We start from the raw sequence: 23309 nt of genomic DNA, 5'->3' as shown, positions 1-23309 counted from the left end.
ACTAAATGACTTCAGTTTTTTAAAATAAGGAAGGATGAAAGAAGGAAGGGAGGAATATGTATAGGTCAACAGACTGTTCATGCGGGAAGTTTTGTGAACTGAATTATATAGAGTTTTTTAGGAGGTAACAAGTTTCCTAAATTATTAGCATTTTCTGGTGGAACCACCCATTGCTGCCTCCCCAGGACACCCTCCCTGGGGTGCTCCACATCGCCCTGACATGCATCCGTGCTGACAGGGTCCCTCTGTAAGCACACGACTCTGCCAGCTATCATGACTAGAAGCCCAACCGGCCTACACAAGAGCAGCCCAGAAATTTGGAAGCCGAGAGCCGCTGGATAAGACTCCAGCTCCCCGCCATCAGTGTGACAGCTCTGGGAAGCCTTTCGCACAGCTGCAGAGTTCCCAGGGAAGCCAAGCCCCTGCTGCCCACAGCGCAGCCTCAACACACCCTCACCTTCCACTGCATTCTCCTCTTCCCTGTCTTTCTCTCTCTCCTGCTTCCTGGGACCCCTCCCTCCCCCACACTAACCACCTCATCCCACGTCCTCATCTCAGGTGTGGCTTTTAGGAAACCCACACTAGGGACCTTTCCACAGAGAGCAGACCTTATGTATTAATGACACTTTCTACTTAATGAAAGCACGCTTGCATTTGTTCATTTAACTCCAGCAACACCTGGTGAAGTAAAAATATTACATACTTCTCTCTTAGAGATGAGGAAATCTAGGGATGAGAGACATTAGCTGACTTGTCTCGGGACCTCTGCAGGCTGGGAAGCACGGTCGGAGCCCACCCAAGCCCTGTCTAGGGCTGTATCCACACACAGACCACACAGTGGTGGCGGGCAGTGTCCATAGCATCTCACAGGTTCCAAATCCACTGTCATACAGCCTCAGGGAATAACAGCAATAATAATGATTCTATAGAGTGATATTACTTTTTATTTTGAAATAATTTTACAAAAAGCAAAGTTGTAGAATTAGTACAAAGAATTCCCTTATACCTTTATTCATAATCTCCAAATGTTAATATATTTACCATTTTTGTTTTGATATACTTTCTTTCTTCCTCTTTCTCTTTTTCTCTTACATAGTTATTATTTTTCTCTGATCTATTTGAGAGAATGTTTCAGACATAGTATCTTTTAACTCCTAAATGCTTCCATTTGTATTTTCTTTTTTTTGTCTTTTGTCTTTTTCCATGTCCGGCAACGGATCGCAACCCTCAGTGTTGCCCCCGTACCGGACCGGGGACCGGCAACGGGATCGCAAGCCTCGGTGTTGCTCCCGCGCCTCGCTCAGCCAGTGAGCGGGAACCGGTCTGTATGTGGGATCCGAACCCTCAGACGGGAGCGCTGCCGCGCTTCCCAAGCGGCGCACTATCCAGTGCACCACCGGGCCGGCCACTGAGTTTTAATTTTATTCTTTCCAAAGGGTAGTAATAATCATCCTCCACCCACCCAAACACCTCCCAGGAAAATCCAAAAGATGTCCTAGGTCATTTGTCTGAAAAAGAAATAAGAACGAGAACGAGGAACGTTGATGAACACATGGTTCATATGCACCACGTGGCAGAATCAGAGACCCCTCAAAGCCTGTGGGACCTCAGCAGACGCAGAAGTGATCACTACCAAGCGCTCACACACAAAAGGTGCCCACGGGTTGTTCTAGGAAGACTCTGAAGTCCAAGAAACACTCACCTGGTGACCTCCACAGTGCCCCCCACCCTGCTCCCTGCCCCAGGCAGCTGAGAGATGTAGATATGAGTTCCCAGCCTCAGAGGGGCAAGAGGTCTGTGGGACCCTGTGGTCTTCCAGGACAGACACTCACTCAGCCAACTGCTAACGTCAGCTCCAGATCTCTCCAGATAAGCTGGCGGGCATACGTCGTCGGAAACACCAGAGGGCCACCTTCCAACAGGGCGCCCAAAAAACACTTGTCAGCTGCAGGACAGCTGCCCCAGTAGCCCAAGGGAACAAACTCAATTTGCACATAATGTTGACATCAGTGAGCATTTTCTCCGGACAACACCGAGAAAGGAGAGAGTGCCATACTTGAGGTCAACGATGACAACAACAAAAAACAGTGAGTGACGGGCACCTATTGACGTCCTGAGGTATTAATGTGGTTTTCTTCTCCTGCTACTGGAATGAGGTAGCCTCTGTGTTCCTTGTTTTGCAGGGCCCAAGCAGAAGCTGTCTGGACGCAGCAGCCATTCCTGGCTTTAGTTTCTGAAACCTCAGCTCCCAAAATAACAAAGCTCGGGGAAGAGGGTGCCTCTGAGACGAGGGCTAGAGCAGAGCACAGGGGGAGCCTGGCCAGTCTGGGAGGGGCACGGCTGGATTCTCTGAGAAGCAGGGAGGTGCCCCATACTGATGGTCTCTGGGGAGGGGCAGGACCACTGAGGGTGGGCCCATCTGACGGACGGCTCGGACACACTGGAGCCACTGTGTGGTGTCCTGTGGACTTGGACAGTGTGCTTTTCCGCAGTGACCAGGAAGCTAGAAGGACTGAAAGTTCTACACTTACATGGCCCCGGGAACATGTGCACAACATGAGAGAAGGCCTGAGGTGAGGGGTCATGGAGGACATGATTTGACTGTGGGTGACGAGATGATGCGACGTTTCTTACACACCTGAGTCTGAGGAGTAAAACAGTCATACTGAGGAGTAAGCTCTTCACGAATAAGTCATGAAATATGGTCAGATAAGTACAAAGACCTGGAAAAACTACACAACATCCCCCCCAAAAATATTTTTAATACCTTCTATGGTCTGAATGTGGATGTCCCCCCAAAATTCATACACTGAAACCTAACCTCCAACATGACGGGGTTAGGAGGTGGAGGCTCTGGGAGGTGATTAGGTCATGAAGGTGGAGCTGTCATGAATATATACAAGACCCCAGAAGGTGCCTTGCCCCCTCCACCATGTGAGCACAGAGCATCTGCAAAGCAGAGAGTAGTCCCTCACAACACACCAAATCTGCTGGTACCTTGATCTTGGACTTCCCAGCCTCCAGAACTATGAGATAAATTTCTGTTGTTTATATGGTACCTACTCTATAGTACTGTGTTACAGCAGCCCTAGCAACTAAGACAATACCTTAGCCAAATGCAAAGTAAAGAAAGGACAATCTCCAAGTGCCAGAAATGGAGAGAAATTCATACCTGGAACAGTAAGTGAATGATCTGAGGCCTCAACAATCTATCAACTATTGGCCTACAGGGTCAGGGGCCAGTGTTATCCTGCTGCATGGAGATGAGAGATCTGGTCAGGATCCCAGTGGCTGGGCAACTCCACCCAGGGCCCAGGGGGTGCAGGGGATCTGCCTCTGCTCAGAGCTCTGAATGCCAGGGGGGCAAGGGCAAAGTCTCCAGTGTGAATCACAGAGCCTGTGCTAAGGTGTCCTAAGGAAAAACACTCATGTGCAAACTGTATTTGGACTTGTGAAAATGTCCTGGGGCATCTGCAGAAATGCTTTAAAATTACTCAGTAAAGACTATTCCATAACCATAGAATAGAGGACTCCCAAGAGGATGGAGCAGATGGAGGTGGGGAGATGAGGACACATCAGCCTAGGTTGAGCTCAAAGTATAAAATTACAGTCTACATGAGAGAATGGTCTGGTCTAAGGAGAGTGAGCAGACATAATAAACGGAAGGATCAGTATCCCCCAAGAAATTCAGAAGGCGGCATCATTCAAAAAGACTTCAAAAAGTATCCTAAAAATAACCAAAATGATAAAGGAAAGGTAAAACCATAATGAAAGAAGTGGACACCATAAAAAGGACAGGCAGCATTGGGAAAGAATCAAATATAACTCCTAGAAATATAAAATATAATCACTAAAATTACAAACTAGTAGATAGAGATCAGACCCAGTTTAAGAGAAATCTAGTGAACTGGGAGACCAATGCGAGGAAATTCTCCAGAATACAGAATGTAAAGATAGACCAAAAACACAGAAGAAAGTTACAGAACATAAAGGAAAGATCAGTAAGGTACACATATATCAACCAAGAGCTCTAGGAGGAAAATAAGTACACAGTGGGAGGGAGGCACTCCGCAATGACACAGAGGCTGAGACTTTCTCAGAATTAACAGAAGTGATGAATCCTCTCATCCAAAAATCACAGTGAGTCCCAAATAGCTAAGTATGGGAAATCTGCCATAGATAGGTGGGACTACTTCAAAAAGCTCAAGGAAAAATAGAATTAAAAGATAACACAAATGTTTCCATCAACTTTTTGAAGCACTCTCATACTGTAGAATAAAAACAACAATATTTTAAAAATATTATTGCAAAGAAATTAAACATTTCTTGCAAAGAGAAAAAACGGATTATTTACACAGAAAAAATGGATTATTTATACAGAATCTACAGCCAGATGGACAGAAGACCTTTTATAACAAAACAGAAGTCAGAACACAGTAGAATAATATCTTCAAGGTGTTGAGAAAAGATAAGACTCAACCTAGTACTAAGCTAAATCATCATTAAGATTACGGGTAAAATAACGACAGTTCTGGTAAAGCAAAGATAATAATTTAACTGCTCGCACACCCTCATTAAAAAATATTCAGTGCTGTACCCCACAGATATATACAGTCAATTATGGCTCAATAAAATAAATAAATAAAAGTTAAAAAAAGAAAAAATTCTTTAAGAAGGACATTAAACCCAGAGAAGAAGAGGGTTGCAAGAAACAATACTGAGCAAATAAGTTGGTAAATATGTAAGTAAATCTAAGTAATTCTAACTGTAAAAAAAAAGATGACAATTGAAAGGGGACAAAAACAAAATATAATTAAATTAACAGACAAAAATAACATGGAAAATCTAAATTAAGCATTTGAAGGCTCTTGTATGATAAAGGAAAGATACCTGACACCTCTAGACTTCCTTAATATATATACACACATACATTTTAAATTTATAGGTAACAATAACACCATCATTTTAATAGATTTTGGAAATTTCAAAGAGGGAATAATGATAAGCAGGTCAAACAAATAGAAAGAAAGAACAAAAAGAAACGGAAGGGGAAAAAAGCACATATGGTAATAAATAAAATGTAAGATGGTAGAAATAAATTCAACAATATCAATTACACCATAAGTATAAAAACACTAACCCTACCAATGAAAAGACAGATATTCCCAAATAGGACATTTTAAAAAAATTCAGATACATATTACTTTCAAGAAATGTACAAAAAATATCATGATAGAAAAGGATTGAAACTAAAACTAAGGAGAAAGAAATATTAGGAAAACATTTACCAAAATACAACTTGAATCACAATATTAATATTAGATGAAAACAGCTAGAAGGCCAAAAGCATTACTAGGGCTAAAAATAGCCCATTACATGAAGATAAAAGGAATAGTGTGCCAGGAATATAGCTCCTAGGCCTATATGCACCAAACAATACTTCCTTACAACATATAAAGCAAAAATTGATAGAATTAAAAGATGAAATTGGCCAAAAAATAAGTTATGAGATTTTTAGTATACCTGTAAAACAAATAAACCAAGCTGACCCAAAGTAATGAGAAAATGAACGACTTTGACATCACAACAACTTGAGCTAATGGACATATAGAACACTGTTCATAACAATTATAGAATACATATTCTTTTAATTTACACATAAAACATTTATTGAAACAAAAATGTCCATGTTCAGGACCACAATGCAAATCTCAAACATTACCAAAGAATCAATATGGAATGCAAATATGGCCAAAAACTTTCTAGTAGACCTAAATCTCCTGTAGATAACAACTATAAATAAATATGGACAAAATTCAAAAATCCAAAGACCTGAAGGTACTGAAAAGTGAGCATATGCAGGAAGATTCTAGGCGGAGGCAACACCTGGAAGCTAAGAACAGAGAGACTGAGGGAAGGCCTAGTTAGTTCCACACGGGGTGGCTAATGCTCCAATAGAAAGCATGCAGTCCTTGTGATTTGAAGAACCAAAGGACAAAGTTCAGGGTAACAAAGCAATTGGAAACTATAGGGGAGGCACACTGAAAGGAGAGATCTAGAAAGGGGAGCCCAAAATTTTGTATATAAATTCTTCTCAAATCTCTGGATGATCCATCATGGAACAGATGCTAGCGAAGGATAAAAGAACTGAACTGGGATTTGAATTGACACCCAGGATACAAATTTTGCAGTTTGAATCAAACAAAATTAATTGCCAGCTAAAATACTCTTCAGAAAAATATAACCCATAGTCTCCACAACATTACACTTACAATATCCAGAACACAATCTAAATTACTTGGCATATAAAGAACTAGGAAAATGTGACCCATTTTCAAGAGAAAGACAATCATGGAACCAAACCCCAAGATAACCCAGATGTCAGAATAGCAGACAAGAATTTTAAAACAACTATTGTCACTATGCTCAAGGACTTAAAGGAGAATATGCTCATGATGTATGAAAAGAGAGGAAATCTCAGCAGAGATACTGAAACTATGAAAAAGAACCAAATGGAAATATCATTTGGGCCACTTTCTCCAATCACTGTACACAGAATTATAAATCATTCTTTTAAAGAAGGCAAAAACCCATATGATAAAAAATTATAAAAATTCAAATAATTTATAGCATAATAGGCAATATAGAATATTTACTTTGTGCCACGTTGTTTCTACATATACTATCTAATCATCTTAATAATTCTACAACGTACATGCAATTATTAACATCCTTTTACAAATAAAGAAATTGAGGGTTAAATAATTATTCAAGGTCACTCAAGCTAACAGGTGGTGGAACCAGGAATTCAAAGCCAATAAACCAGCTTATAAATTCTTAAACACTAAATTATACTGTCTCTCTAGAAAAAAAAAAAATTATTGTGGAAATCTGAGAATATTTAGAGCTGGATACTAGAAATATTACATATCAAAATTTGTAATGCATCTAAAGGTATGCTTATAAGGCAATGTATAACCTTAAATATATAAACTTTAAATGAAGAAAAAGTAAAATTTAGTGAGCTGGGCATTCTACTTAAGAAGTTAGGAAAAAAGCAACGGGACTAAATCTAGAGAACATTAAAAAAATAATAATAAAGACACAAATAGAAATGAAAGAAAGAAATGGAAAACAAAAAGCAGTAGGGAAGAAAAATAAAACCAAAGCTAGTTCTTTGAAAAGATTCATGAAATACACAAACCTCTACAATTAAAACGAATGAACCAGATTTGCACTTATTAACATGGAGAAACCTGGAAAATATTATCGTGAGTGACAAATGTAAGTTACACAGTACAAAAACATTTATATAAATTTAAAAATATATAATATAGAGTTTGTGACTGTATATCACAAATGTTATAAAAGTATTAAAAACATGGATTCGGGCCGGCCCGGTGGCGCACTGCTACAGTGTGCCGCTTGGGAGCGCAGCGGTGCTCCCGCCGAGGGTTCGATCCCACATACAGACCGGTTCCCGCTCACTGGCTGAGTGAGGTGCGGGTGCAGCGCTGAGGGTTGCAATCCCGTTGCTGGTCCCGGTCTGGTATGGGCGCGACACTGAGGGTTGCGATCCATTGCCGGACACGAAAAAAACCAGCCCGGTGGCGCACTGCTACAGTGCACCGCTTGGGAGCGCGGTAGCGCTCCCGCCGAGGGTTCGATCCCACATACAGACCGGTTCCCGCTCACTGGCTGAGTGAGGTGCGGGTGCAGCGCTGAGGGTTGCAATCCCGTTGCTGGTCCCGGTCTGGTATGGGCGCGACACTGAGGGTTGCGATCCATTGCCGGACACGAAAAAAAAGACAAAAAAAAAAAAAAAACATGGATTCACAGCAACGAAAGTATGGTGGTTGCTTCTGGTGAGACAGTCAGTCGTATCGTAAATGTTCTTTCTCTGAAAAAAGAAGCAAGTTCTGAAGCAAATGTGGCTGGATGTTAGCACGGGTTCAGTCTGCATGCTGGTATGTGTTTGTTCTTTTGTTTTGTGCTTTTGCCTGTTTTAAATATCCCATAACTAAAATAATTCATGCCTGCCACATCTGTTTACTTCTTTACTGTCTACCCTCCCACCAAACATGTCAGGCTCACCGCAGTATGCTGTGTCCACAGGGTGAGTGAGAAGGAAAATTGAGCATATGACCTGTAAGAGCAATATCCAGTCTAGAAATACTAAGATTCCCTGATTTTATAGTGGATTTGCTCAAGAGGCGAGAATGACAGGTTGAAGAGTGACAATGACAGCCTTCAGCTCGCGGCTCAGTGCTCTTCAGGGCCTCTCCTCCTCTCCCACTTAACACAGAGCAAGGCACTGAAGTTGCCCCCTTGAGAATGATGAGTGGACACACTAATAATATTTACAACCACAGCAGCTGCAACAATAGCCAATGTTTATTAACAAGTGACACGTGTGCATTATCACATTTAACACTCACAAGACCCCTGAGAGGTAGGTGGTATCATTCAGTGGAAGAGAAAGAAGCTGAAGCTCACAGAGGCTCACTCAGTCCTTCCTAACTCTCCCAGCTCCTCAAATGTCTGTCATCAAGAGGAGAACTGTGAATCTCAGAGGAACAGCCAACTATGATATCTATTCTAATAGACGGGGTCCCTTTATGTGGCCCATTTCTAATTTCCTCCAAGTGTGCTTTTTACTTTTCAGGCATTCAGGAGAGTTCTCTTGAACATGCCCCCCAGTGTGGCTGGAGGCGGTAACCCCACCCTTATCGGCAGCGTTCCTCAGCAGTAACCCAGGGAACAGACCCGACGGGCATCGTTGTCTCAGTGTTACGGATGAGGAAACGGGGCTCTTACGGCCTGCAGTGTGTTCCCAGAACCTCAGAAGGTGACTGTATTTGGAGATAGGGTCTTTAAAGAGGTAATTAAGTTAAAATGAGGTCATAGGGGTGGGTTGTAATCCAATACAACTGGTGTCATTATAAGAAGAGGAAACTTGGATGCAGACATGCACAGAGGGACAACCACATGAAGACACAGAGAGAAGACGGCCATCTAAAAGCCAAGGAGAGAGGCCTGGAACAGATCCTTCCTTTGCAGTCCTCAGAAGGAACCAACCTATCAACATCTGGAAACTTCCAGCCTCCAGAACTTCACAGTCTCACACCATAAATTTTGGTTGTTTAAGCCACCTGGTCTGTGGTACTTTGTTATGGTAGTTCTAGCAAACTGATACAGAAACACAGATGTTAAGGAACTCTTCCAGGGTCACAACGAAGGGAGACAGAATTCAGCTTCTAAAAAATGGAATAATAATTCTTAAAATATTGGCATCTACCTTTAGAGTTAATAGTTTTATATACAAATAAATATTTAAAATATTAACTTGAAAAAACTCAAAGCAGCAATTTAATTCCACTTTTTAGGTTCTGCTTCCAGTTAAGGTGTAGAAGATGAAAGACTATCACTACCATTTTAACAACAAAGAACACTGGATAAATTACAAAATCATATATTTTTTTTTACCCACTGGAGAGCTGAGGTCTCAAAGAAGTTAGGAAGAACCAAATTTCAGAGGGACTGAGCCATTCCTAACTGAGCAAAGACCAGTAGCCACTTTTATTCCTGGGGCACAGGTGGAGTGAGGGCCAACCACTGTCTATTCCTTATTGTGAAATAAGAAGGAACCAGCTAAACTGTTAGCCATGTGGGTTGGAACAATGGATTAGACCTGGATTAGAGTTGTCCTAAATCTACTTTTCCAAATGTTTACCAAATGTCTGGTGGCTTGCAGAAAGTCAGGCCAGAGATGGAAACACATGAAGACTGGCACCCACACTCTTGAGATCGGATCCTGCCTCAAGCTATCTGAAACTAGCGGACTGAAAGCAGTTAAAGCCGCAGACCAAGCCAATCCACCTCAAATCCCAATTAAACAGAAGAGTTTGCCTCCTTGTCCTAGCTGCGTCTGTCACCCCAGAGGAGCCAACTGAGGACAGAGCTGTCACACAGAGAAAGAACTGCAAAAGCCAAGCCTTACCTAAGGTCCAACCTCCTGCTTTCCTTGTCAGTTCCGTGACCCCAGGTCAGTGATGTCTTTAGTGTGTAAGCCAGGTTAATTTGTCATTTCCAACCAAATGAATCTTAATGAATTAATCTTAATGGACACGAAGCCCAGGTCCTGACCAATTAAGTATTATAGGGTATGTACACATACTGTTACACATGCAAATTCTTGGGTAAATTAGCAATACACAATTTCTGGAGCTATGTTAGCCTCCAAATAGTCACTGAAATTACCATTATAATGCTATAAATGAACCAGATGACAATAGAAAATAACTGCAATGATTTTTTTAAAACAAACGTAACAGAATGTACTCTAAAGGAGACAGCAGTGCTGCATGGGCACCACGGCTGGGTGGCATGCATATGCTAAGGAGCTCACCGCTACTCAAAATGTGGGATTCCTGTTTTGAAAATGCCTCTTCGCAAGTTAGTCTTAGATTCTACCGTCTACATGTGACATCCACCATGCTGGAGGAGACAAAGATTCAAACGGTTACTAAAGACCATGAAAATGCAGGTGGGTAGATTCCCAACTAAATCTGAATGGTGCAATTAAAATTTAAGTACAGAAGAAAGATGAAAAGTTCTGAAGTCAAAATAACCACTTAAAAATCAAGGAACATTTCAAAATATCCAAAGTACCATTTTAGTTGTTGAGAATAGCCAAAAAAAAAAAGCTTGCAGACTCCATATTTTTATGCCAAGTTCCAACCTGGAGTGATATTTTATGAATCAGTTTATAAGGTCCTAAAAATAAGGAGCTGTAAAGGAAATAGGATCAGCCTGTCCTCTTACCAGGAGCCTCAAAGACTGCTAGAAATGCAACCTGAGTAGGCTCTAAGGAAGAAAGTGGTTCCCCCCAGGTGGCCTTTACTGTGTCAGTGCTTCTAGCCCCAGCTCTGCCAGACATAAAACACTAGACAACGTGGTGGCTTACCCAGGTTTGACTGTCAGGTGAACTGAGTGCTTCTTGGAGGGAGAAGAGTTGTCAGATTCCTCCTCACCTAGGTGGGCCAGCTAGGCTACTCTCAGGCCATGTCCAAGGTTAACACAAGGTCAACGGGGCACAGCCACCACGTTCAGCAAGAAAGAACATATTCCCATGGGAAATGCTGGATTAATTTGATTAATCTTTCTAGGAAACATCAAGAATGTACTTTGCTGGTGTCCTAGTAAATTTCTAAACTCCCAATGTTTGAAAGCTAATCCAAACTAGTTAGGGCCTAACTGACTGCTTATTAGCTAAGCCTATTAAAAGGTCCATTGTCTTTTCTCAACACAGCAACGAAGTTTACTGAGTATTTCACACAAAGCAAGAAGGACCAGAAGCAAAATTTATATCTCTCCTCTGTGTCTGTGTTTCTACCCAGTGCAGAACCTGAGTCTGCCACCACCTTAAATATATACACTGTTCCTGCCCGCAAACAAGCCGGTGTGAGATTTGAGGGCAGGGAAGGGGAGGTTATTTTTTAAGCAAATGCAGAGATTTCTCTGTACAGTCTTGCATGATTGCTCTTGTTTTAACTGTTTCCATCCCCTCCACCCTACCCTGGTTTTGTTAGTTTCATTTCCTTTGTTAAAGGCTAAACAATCTATGAAAAGGGTACCTCAAAACTAGTCTTGGGGACAACAAAGCAAACACAGGTACCATTTATCACTCTGTCAGCAATCCTTGCTATCCCGCCTCTAACGAGGATAAAGCTGGTCATCAGGAAAATATTCCATTAGCTCATCCGCAAGCACATTAGCTTCCGATAGTGGATTAGCAGTGGATGAGCGTTGGCTTAAGTGGAGGGAAGGGTGAGACTAAAACGTATTTGCCCTTAGTTTCACTGCATGACCCTGCTTGAAGGTTCTCACCTGAGAAAATCAGCTTCCGAAGACCCACAGGTGCTACTGCTCAAGTTTACTGTTCCTTAGCATGGTGGTTTTCAACACCAGCTGAATGTTAAAACCACCTGGGGAGCTTTTACCTTGCCAGATGCCCAGGTTGTGCCTGAGACTAATTAAAGCAGCTCTCTAGGGATGGGACCCAGGCCAGGTGATGGCAACATAAAGCCAGAACTCAGATCCAATGTCTTACAGAAACCCCTAAGTCTCTGAGCCAATATGTCCAGGGCAGCTGCAGAGAACACACACAGATTTAGAATGACTAACAGTCATTTACTTTAAAAGCAGATAAACAACCAAGAAAAAATGAACCACCGAGACTGACCTAGATACGATCAGGAAGCTAACTTTTAAAATAGCACACTTACATCAAACCTACACACAACCAACCATCAGACTTACCAAAACCCTTGCTTCCTATTAAAGGGTATTTTTTTTTTTTTTTTTTAGCTACTAGTAATTTTATGCCAAGGTCTGTCTTCTCCACTTTTGTAAGAAACAGAGGAAAACCCCTCATGTCTGGTGGCATTCTGTCTCCCCATTCATGAGTCAAAGCTCTCCTCTGGTTTCAGAAAGCCTTTATCCAGCACACTTTTAGTACATCTGTCTCTAATACCTCCCTGCCCGATGCACACGAGCCTAAGGAGGACAACAATCAGCTTCCATCAGGTCTGCATGCAACTGCTGAGCTGCAAGATGTGTTTGTAAGTAACAAGGTTATTCTAAAGTAATCATATGATCACTTTATTCCCAAAGTCATCGGAATACTTCACTGAGACACACTACACTTTCACACCAAGATAATTCTTTAAACTACAAAAGCACAACTCCCAAAGGTCAGCTGTGGGACCCTGTGATCTCCTGGGAGCACATGCCTCCTATGGGTGGCAATTTATCTGACTTCATCAGGGGACATCTGCAGGCAGACTGCAGATGACCCAGCACCATGAAAGGTTCTTGAACATCTGACAGATAATCCACAGGTAGCTCAAATAGAACCCCTGGGGTTCTCCAAGCTGCATACTAGAATCACTTCTAAAAATACTGACGCCCAAGTCACACCCTAGACCAATTATATCAGGAGATTGGGGGACAGGCTAGTGCCTGGCACTTTCTGAAGCAGTGGTTCCCACACATTAGCAAGCATCCTGATCCCCTGGAGGGCCTATGAAGCTACAGATGACTGGACCCATCCCCAGAGTTTCTGATTCAGCAGGTTTGGCCCAAGAATGTGTCTTTCTAACAAGCTCCCAGATGATGCTGATGCTGCTGGCCCAGGGCCACACTTTGAGAATCACTGCTTATTAGTCCTCCAGGTGACTCTAATTGGTGCAGCCAGGGCTGAGGGCCACTATATTGAAAGAGTGGGTTCTGACCAGGGCACCAGGAGAAGGGAATCCTCATCCCAGCTCTAACAACCTGGGGTTTGATAAACAAGCCATTGAAGTTTTTCAGGCCTCAACTTGCTCCTGATATATGAAATTGAGGCATTGCATGAAAGAAATCCTGGGTTCCTAACAGAAATAAGAAGACTTCTTCTAAGGGCTGCTACACGATGCTACTACACACAGAAAGGAGAAGGAAGTGGCCTCAGGGGCAATAAAACAGCTTTCAAAATACAGTAGTCCCCCCTTATCCATGGGAGGATACATTCCAAGACCCCCACTGAATGCCTGAAACCATGGGTAGTACTAAAACCTATATATACTATGTTTTTTTTCCTGTAAATACACACCTACAGTACAGTTTAATTCATAAATTACACAGAGTAAGAGAAGAACAATAGCTAGTAATAAAACAATTATAACAACATACTGTAATAAGAGTTATGTGAATGTGGTCTCTCTCTCCCAATATATCTTTTTTTTTTTTTTTTTTTTTTTTTTTTTTCCGTGTCCGGCAACGGATCGCAACCCTCAGTGTTGCCCCCGTACCGGACCGGGGACCGGCAACGGGATTGCAAACCTCGGCGTTGCTCCCGCGCCTCGCTCAGCCAATGAGCGGGAACCGGTCTGTATGTGGGATCCGAACCCTCGGGCGGGAGCACCACCGCGCTTCCCAAGCGGCGCACTTATCCAGTGCGCCACCGGGCCGGCCCCCCAATATATCTTATTGTACTGTACCACAGGTAACTGAAACCGTGGATAAGGGGGACTGCAGAAAGAAGATAAGTTTCCACACATGTGACTCTGGTGGGGACATCTGGGGACACACCGAGGGTGCCGGCTGGGCGTACTCAGCCAGTCACACTGTTGGTCAGACTCACCTGTGAGAACCTTGCAGAGCTGCCCAGGGCCCTGGGCCTCGGCAGGCGGGCTGGGTGTCGAGGACCATTTGCGCCTGATCAGATGCTCTCGTCCACTGAATGGGCCCTGGGAATTGTTGAGGGGCTGGATTAGCACTTGCTCCTGCCCAAGCTGGATAAGGCCAACCTGCCAGGAAGAAAATGAGGAAAACAGGACATCGGTCATCCTCATTCACAAAGGCCCACTCCCCAGCAGCCGGAGAGTAGCAAGGCCACATAACTGTGGCTTGGTTTTCCACGTTTGGTCTTTTTTCTTTGGAAATTGCTCAGATTTACCTGAGCCCAAGAGTGAGTTTCTGTGACTTAAACACATCCCACTGAGCAGCTGTGTTGGGAGGTGAAGGAGGACACAAAGTAGGAGTGGGGGTGCAGAGATAGGTACAACAGCACCCATTTTCCAAGTCTGCTTTCAGAAGATCGATTAATCAATTAAAAAAAGTTTTTAAAATTATTTTTAAAATCATCCCCCCAAATGTCCACTTGAGACAACCCCAAAATTGTTGGGAATGACAATTATATCCTTAATGGGAAAACGTATCTTATCTGTGGGGATACTTAGAATTAAATATAGAGACAATGAAGTCAATCAGACCTGCAGTACTAATAGTTTTGTGATAGGGGATTTGCTCATTTTTTTCGAACTTGCAGGTTTAAGAGAACTTGTCAGGGTATCTAATGGTTTAGATCTGTGATTCTACTTTAAAGTGCATCATCCATTTAGATTGTGATTTTAAAATCTTGTTAGGTTTATAAGCAGTATTAGAAAGTGCGAGAGAACTTAAGATGTCTTATGCTTACAAGATTAAGTTATTAGGTTTATAAGAATTGCTTAAGTACTTGTGAAGGGTTTGTTTTTTTAATCAGACAACCAAAAAACTTGAAAATGAAATTGAATATGTTAAACTTCTAAAAGCTGTTTTACATGCTTAACAGTTGTGAATCACCAAATTTGTACACAGAGCCAAATATTATTCAATGTCCTTCCCTCTTAAAAGTGACTGCAAAAACCTGCTATATAATAAGATTTTTAAATTGAATAAAAAACTTAAAAACTAAGAGTTTTAATTTGTCACTTTAATAGACTGAATATTAATTCTATAAAAAAATATGACACAGGGGCCGGCCCGGTGGCGCACTGGATAGTGCGCCGCTTGGGAAGCGCGGCGGCGCTCCCGCCCGAGGGTTCGGATCCCACATACAGACCGGCTCCCGCTCACTGGCTGAGCGAGGCGCGGGCGCAACACCGAGGGTTGCGATCCCGTTGCCGGTTCCCGGTCCAGTACGGGGGCAACACTGAGGGTTGCGATCCGTTGCCGGACACGGAAAAAAGACAAAAGACAAAAAAAAAAAAAAAAAAATATGACACAGAAAGCTGACGGCATTAAAACAACGCCCTGCTTCCCCAGACACCTGCTGCTATCTTCCTTTTTATGCGGAGTCAACAAAACAAAGGAAACCTCCCACAGGAACCTAACCCAGCCAGGGCTGGGGGAGGACAAGTTTGCACACTAGCTGTGCAGCAACATCCCCTCCTCCAGGGTGACATTCCCCGATTGCCTTTGCTACCACACATTCAGCAGATCGGGCAGATTGAAAGGTCATGGACATCTTTACTCTCTCTCTCTTCCACCATCACTTTTCAAAAGCCATGACATACTAAACCAGTGGTTCACAAACCCCAGCATGCACCAAAATCACCTGGAGGTCTTGGGTGGGACCCACAAATGCACATTTCTAACAAGTCCCCACATGACATGGGTGCTGCTGGTCCGGGCACCACACTTCGAGAAGCGCTGCTGTCTGCCACAGCTCAGCAATTCCTCCGGTCCCAAGCACAGAGCTCACCTGAGCCAAATGACATAGACCCCTCTGCATTCTGAAAGGATGCACCAGTACAAGCCTCTTGGAAAGTAAATCAGATCAGCTAATAAGATCACCTACAACCTTTAGTCCCCAAGACACAGGGTGAGACCATGCTTACTGCTCTAAGCATATTTCAAGGTTTCCACTTCATTAGAACTTTTGCCAAGAACAACTCACAGATTTTACTGCCCAAATAAAACTGTCTCAAAGTGGCACTGCATGACCATAGAAAAGACAGCTTTCTTCCCTCTCCTTTGAAGTGAAAACTTGGGTGGAAACGAAGATACCTTGGACAGACTGAAGAAACAGAAGTGGATGCAGTGGGATGTGCAGAGCCCCACTGCAGCTATGCATAAGCCGTCGCAGTGCAGATCACCTCACCAGCGATAAGTGGAAGTGTCCACGGTCAAAATCAAGAGTGCAGTTTATGGAACGGGGCATGAAAGGAGCCCCACACTCCCAGGGGCTGGACTCCCTGGAAAAATTCTGTCTGAGAGGGTGGTCAAAGACCCCTGCCCCTGGGGGTCTAGTACTTTCATTCATTCCACCTAGTGTTTGTATTCACAAGCCTGGGTGTAAAATGCAGTTATCAGTGAACTCTAGACTGATACAGGATTTTAAAGACAGGGAGCTCTCACCTCGGTGAGAATCCTGCATAGGCATACACTTAAGTACATGCACACACACACAGCACAATCCACTGCGGGGGTGGGAGGGTTTGCTATAATGTCTTTTCTGGAGGGGCAGTGCTGGTGAAGATGGACAAATGGACTGTACTCCACCTGGCAGGACTTGCCCTGTTGGGACCTGACCTTCAAAGCAGGGATGCAGCCAGGACTGGCACCCAGGAGGAAGGGGCTGCACACTGTCCCTGCCCTGAGGAGCCAGCACAAGGAAGGGCCTGCCCCTCTCTCATCCCGCTGTGGCTGAGCTCCCTCAAGAATCTCAAACACACTCACTTTGTCAGCATGTCACCAGTGATAAGATGTTCTCTTGCCAAGTGCCACTTGTGTCCCCCACACACAATCTCACTCCCAAATAACTGTCAGCCCTCCTGATCTCTTCTTGACCTCCTCTCTTCCCCAAATAAATCCCCCTTCCCACAGCCCACTGCCCCCTGTGACTGGGCTGGATGGCCTACAGCCACTTTGCTAAGTGGTCCTCACCCCAGCTGCACACTGGCATCATGTAGGGAGCTCTGAAAACTCCTGATGCCCAGACCCCACTCCAGGCTGACTGAGTCACAGTCTCTGGGGGCAGAACACAGTGTTTTTAAAGTTCAACAGGAAATTTCAATGTGCAGTGAGGGTTGAGAGTCCCTATCCTAGTTTTGAACTGGGTGCTGGAGACCTCGGTCAGCTGCTGCCTCGATGTCGACATAAAGGTACCTAGATTTGGAACCTGGGCCTTCCTCTGACTGTGGGACTCTGCCCACTGCCCTGGCTTCTAGCCCACTGCTGCCCCGTGGCCCCAAGAGCTGAGCAGAGCTGCTTAGATTCATGTTAATACTCCAGTCACCACCTATGAAGGGAGATGCAGGGAAATGCTCGTCCAAGGCTTCTTCCATTCCACCGATGGCAGCAAAGGAATACGGGTGATGAGGTTGAGGCTGCATCAGGTGCCAACATGCCCCCGCAGAGACAGTGCACAGTGAAGTACACGCCTACAGCAGCAGAACCCCCACCCTGATGCCACATGGTTTTAAGGGATATATAAGTCCCCAACAAAATGGCGCTCTTAAAAGGAAATCTTAAGTTTTGCAAGATTTGGTATCCTACACTAAAGAAGTTTGGGTCAAATAAAAAGTATCAGGTAGCACCTGATATTATAATAGTTCAACTCTTTGTTCTGGGTCCTTGCTTTGAAGGGTTTCTGTACTACAGTAAGAGAGTATCATTAACCCCACTCCACCCCCTGAAGCAGGACTAGCTCTCCCCACAGTGTGGAAAACGTGTGAAGACGCAGGTCTCCACCACCTCCTAACATCAGCACAGCTTCTGGGCACAACTTAGGAAATACATTTAAGGTAATGTAAAGAAAATCTGTCACGTGTGTGCTCTGGAACTAAAGATTGTGCCTCTATGGGAAGGATAAAGCCACATGATTCTGCTGAACTCACTATCCTACAAAGACCGCACTGGGACTGCAGGGTCCGGTGAGCCCTCCCAGCCCTTTCTTCAGGAGGCTGCAGTTCCTTGGTTAACTGGAGAGGCTCCTGGGTCACCTTCTCTGCATCAAGATGGGCTAGTCTAGGTGGTCTGAGAGGATGGAATCAATGGGGTCATGGGTTTGCTTCCGGTATGGGAGAGTTTGCGTCTAGGAGTGAAAAGCACTCCTGTGACTCATGCCTGCCTCCACACCTGCCTCTGACTCTCTAAGGGGCCTCAAATGGGGTCCGGAGCAGGGTCCTGTGGGAGGAGCATCCACATGCCCCTGTCCAGAGTTTCCCTTTTATGGCCCCGCTGCTGCCTCTGCAAATGTGAAATGCTTGGTCTTCCTTCCCAAGCCAGCCTCCCCTGGTAATGTGGGGTCACTCACTGCAGTGTCTCCCCATTTATGATCATAGTACAGAGTCAGTTGGTCACAAAGGACCACTGGCTCTCCCTTAAAATCTCTCCTGCATGGTCTTCCTTCCTTTCCATCTCCACTTCCACCATCCAAGGCTGCAGCCTGATCACCTCGTGTCTCTAAATGCCCCTCCTCCCCCTGCTAGTCCTCCCCACGTGGCTAGCACCAGGACTCCCCAACACTCAGAGTCCCAGAGTGCCGTCCCAGACCAGGAGTGCCAGCATCACCGGGGAACATGTTAGAAATGCGAGTTCACAGGCCCAGCCCTTCCGCATCAGAAACTCTGGGGCGTTCTTTAGGGTCTGCACTGTTTCTCTCCGAGTCTTGTCAGGAGCCTAACAGAGTGCCCCACACACAGCAGGTGTGTGATAACGATCTGTTCATTCAGTTCAACAGTGTTGAATGATTGGCTGATTTATAACTGGAGAAGTCTGGGAATGGCCTGTAGTGCAAGAGAAGAAACCTGCTTTTAATTCCTTAATGCACCAGGCTTTCACTAAATGATTTCACAGACTATCTTACTCCATTCTCTCGACAGTCACACAAGGCCGATGTTATTCACCCCTTGTATGGCTGCAGACAGGGAAGCTCAAAGGGGTTAAGCGACTCGCTCAGGATCACAGCCCTGCGTGGCTGTGCTTCATTTCCTAAGGAACAAGAGCGTGACAGTGCATCTGTGTGCCTGTGTGCAGAAACGTGCACGAGGAAAGGTTAACCAGTGACTCTGCATGGTTCCCTCCAAACCTCCCACTGCACACCTCCGAGGTCAGGCCGCTGCAGCATGAGTGCACGAAATAAGCTGCAAGGTGCAATCACTCTAAGATGCCTTCTTCAGATCGTCATCCCCTCTCATGCTTCCTTTTCTTTCTCTTAACTTCTGCCAGCTAAGGAGAAGTTCAACATGGGGAAAGCTAGTCACCTGCCCCAGGTGACACTCAGGGGCACTGGTGCAGAAAGAAGCCGGGCCAGCATCCTGTGAGGTGTCAGCCTGCTCTGGGGAGCTGCAGGTGGATGAAGCCCTGAGCAGTGACAATCAGGAGGAGCAGAACAGCACGGAGGGTAAGAGGACAAAGGGGATGAGGAGAAGCACCACAAGGCTGCATGAATGTCTTTTCAGAGCAGGAAGCCAGAGACCTTAGAATTTTCTGATCCGAGTTCTTCCATTTAGTTCTTCCACACCACCAAACTTCACAACTATCTTTGCCATTCTTACATTCCTATCAGAATTCTCCTTAACATCCACTCAATTGTTTCTTTTAACAAAGTTCTAAACATGTGCTTTGTGTTTGCCAAATACATTTATGCTGTGCGTGATCAACTCTCCAGCAACGTTAAGTGATCGATCACCTTAGGCCCATGTGCCTTCCTCAGACCTGCATCAATATGATGATGTATTATAATGACGTTTCTTCTATCTGCTCTTCTCCAAACGGTCTCCACTGTACGATTTCTGCCAAGACTAATTCCTGCTTGGCGGTACTCAATCAAGTGATGCTGCATTATAAAGCTGGGCAATGTCATAATCAATCCATCAGAGAGCGATTGACAGCTCTTTGTTAAGGAGCCGCCTCTTCATCACAGGCGTCATGTAAATGCAGCAGCCCTCCTGAGAACGGGTCCCTGCCTCTTCCAACCTAAGCTGCCCACTCACTGGCTGGCAGACCTCAGCCCCATCCACTCGTATCTGGACTACACTTGCTCCCTGTAAAACAGAGGTGAGCATTCCCCAAAAGCTCCCACAGGGACAACTGGGAGGAAGAGCTGTAGAGAGCTATGGATGTAGGAAGCACCGCAAATGACATGCTACGAAAATGGCCACAGGCAGAACAGTTGGGCTGACCAGCCACAGTGAGGGTGGCTGGGCCAACGGGTCAACCCCAGTGACCAACCCGGACAAGAGAGGCTCCACGTAGGAGTCTTGCAACATGCAGCTGTGACTCTGGAGGTGGCATGCTGGGACACCTGACCTCTCAGTCCTCCTGGGGTAGCCTGGAAAGGGCGTGGCTCCTGAACAATGTTTCACAGCCCAGAGTTCCTTGATGTTCTGTCTGGTCCCAACACCTCACACACAATGTGCCCCTGGCAGGCCACCCTCTCAGCCAAGAGAGGGTGGAGAGATTCTGGTGAGTGCACTTCCCAGAGCTGGTGAGTACTCACTTAAGGACGGCCACTGCTCAGCAGACCACACCTGATGGCAGGGGCCTCCAGCCCTCCCTCCTCTGTCCACTTCTGCTAAAACAGGTCCTTCCTCCACTCTTTTCAGACACAGGGTCTTTTCAGAAACTGACACGCATTCTATTCCTTGAAATTCCATCTCAGCTGCCCTCTTTACCGGTGAAGTTTAGCTCGATTCCGCTTCTGCTGGCCTTCCTCGACCTGGTCCTGTTCACAGGAGGCAGCTGATCCAAACTCACATAAATCCATTAGGAGTAGAAATACCTTCCTCACATGCTGAAGTCCACTGCTTTGAAATTAGATGGTTACTGAAACTCTTCCAAAAAACCTACGCGATGTCTAAATACTCCTTGAAATGTAAATAAAACAAAGAAGCATAAACAGAAAACAATTATTTGAGCCTGTAGTCTTTGAAGACCCCAAAAGTGCTTCTCAAGATAAAGCAGAGAGGAAACGCCACAGTCCATGCCTCTGCCCACAGTCAACAGGAGGGAGAGAAATGGAACAAGCAACTTAGTCTTCATGCCCTGTGAACAATTAAGTAATGGTCTATCCCACCAGCACATCGCCTTTATAGAGATACCAAACACCACCAGAGACATGGCACAGATTCCACGCAGCAGGGAACACAGCTTGCCATGCCTGCTCCAGAACTCAACACTCTCTGCTATGCCATTTTGGACACGTTAGGTGAGGCGGGACTTACTAGGAATTAAAACGATACTCAGGATCCAGAATAAAGTTGTGTTGAACACAGCCACATCCATCTGTTTATATATCATCCGTGGCTGCTTTCACACTAAAATGGGTAGCATTGACAGCAGTGACAGGGACTACGTGGCCCACACAGCCTACAATATTTACTACAGGTTGAGCATCCCTAATCTGAAAGTACAAAATCTGAAATGCTCCAAAATCTGAAACTTTTTGAGCATTGACATGACACTCAAAAGGAATGCTCACGGGAGCACTTCAGATGTCCGCATTAGGGATGCTCAACCGGTATGCATTCTGCAAATATCCTAAAATGTGAAAAAAACCGAAACACTTCAAATCCCAACAAGCATTTCAGATAAGAGATACTCAACCTGTATCTGGTCCTTTACAGAAAAAGTTTGCCAACCCCTGTTTTACATGATTCTTTGGAACAAGGAGGCTTTGAAATGCCCCCAACCACAGCCACCGAAAATCATCTACTCGACATCACTCCCTCCCCACGCCTTGTAGCTCAGTCTATCCTGAGACACACACACGCACACACACAGAGAGACCTCCACATCTCCCCTCCACGTGGCTTCTACCACAGTCAAGAGGAACTAACACATTACCAGCCACCTGAACTGAAAGCCAAAGTCAAAGATGGAGCACAACGTAAACTTGGCTAGCTTAAGTTCCTCTTCCTTTCTTCTTTACTCTTTCCAGGACCACCTTGCAACCAGGAGGTCCACTCCAAGTCACCACACTGTCTGTTCCCTCCTGCCTTCAGCCCTTTGTCCACGTGTCCTTAGGGAGAAATGTTCAACGTCTCACTCACATGGACAGGACGAACATGGCAGGATAAAAAACAGAAGTGTCTGCTCAAGCAGAAATTTAAAACCTGAAGTGTTTCTTAGAGGTCTACCAGCAACTGCACACAAGGAACTCAGCCTCTTGGCTGGCTTCCTTTATCTAAAGCACAGCGCCCTCACATGGTGTGGAAGGGAAGGACAGTCTTCCTGAAAAGCTGGCTCTGGTGCCATCTGTGAGAGGGCCCAGCATTCACTCTGCAAGGATTTTAAATCAATGTTATCCAGATTTCCACCCTCGGTTCCTTCACAGATAGCTCCTCGCTGGAAACTTTACACCAAGAAGTATAAACTCTGACCTCTACAGAAACTCACTAAACCGCAGCAAATGGGATTCAGATGTTTCCATGTACAGTACAGTGATGTGACCTAGACTTTAAACACTTTGGCAAAAACAGGAAAAATGATGTGGGCCTTCCAGTCCCTCCCAGAACATGATACAGTCTTGACCCGAGCCATACAGTGATCTGAGCCTTTCTCACTCCTACTTAAGCCTCCTCACCCACAGCCCACATTCTCCCTGCTCCACATTAGCTCCTACCAGGCCCTCTCCAGGCTCTATACCATTTTCCTTGCTTCACCAAAGCCGCCAATTCCTCCCAGCTGAGCAAAAGCGGATCATACCCTTATCAGAACTCAGAAAACTCCTGAAAAGAGAACTAGGCTTATCCTAGGAAATTACACCCAGAGCTTTCCCTTGAAGTGCTGGGAAGAGAGCAGAAGTCTCACATTAAAAACTCTGACCCCCAGGCTTCCTGGCTTTGCTTCAGATTCTGATGACTTGCTGCAGACTACATGGTAAGGGCTAGAGAATTCTAGATGGTGGCACAAGATGAGGTGGAGATGGAAGAAGCAGTTTCTTGTGCCTGGGAAGACAGACACGAAATAGAATCAGAAACTGCCTCCCGGGGGGG

General features: G+C 44.9%; 1 protein-coding gene across 1 annotated transcript in view; it reads right to left on the bottom strand.

Moving 5' to 3' along the window:
- ADAMTS17 (ADAM metallopeptidase with thrombospondin type 1 motif, 17) overlaps positions 1 to 23309 on the bottom strand; it is a 313263-nt gene that overhangs the window by 287192 nt on the left and 2762 nt on the right. Inside the window, exon 3 of the mRNA XM_008568277.1 lies at positions 14186 to 14351. Within this exon, the coding sequence (XP_008566499.1) occupies positions 14186 to 14351 (166 nt within the window). The remainder of the gene's footprint in view (positions 1 to 14185; positions 14352 to 23309) is intronic.

This window comes from Galeopterus variegatus, unplaced genomic scaffold (assembly GCF_000696425.1).
Source record: "Galeopterus variegatus unplaced genomic scaffold, G_variegatus-3.0.2 Scaffold393, whole genome shotgun sequence".
Classification (NCBI taxonomy): domain Eukaryota; kingdom Metazoa; phylum Chordata; class Mammalia; order Dermoptera; family Cynocephalidae; genus Galeopterus; species Galeopterus variegatus.
The sequence above is the reverse complement of the archived record's forward strand: the minus strand, read 5'-3'. Positions and strand labels throughout refer to the sequence as shown.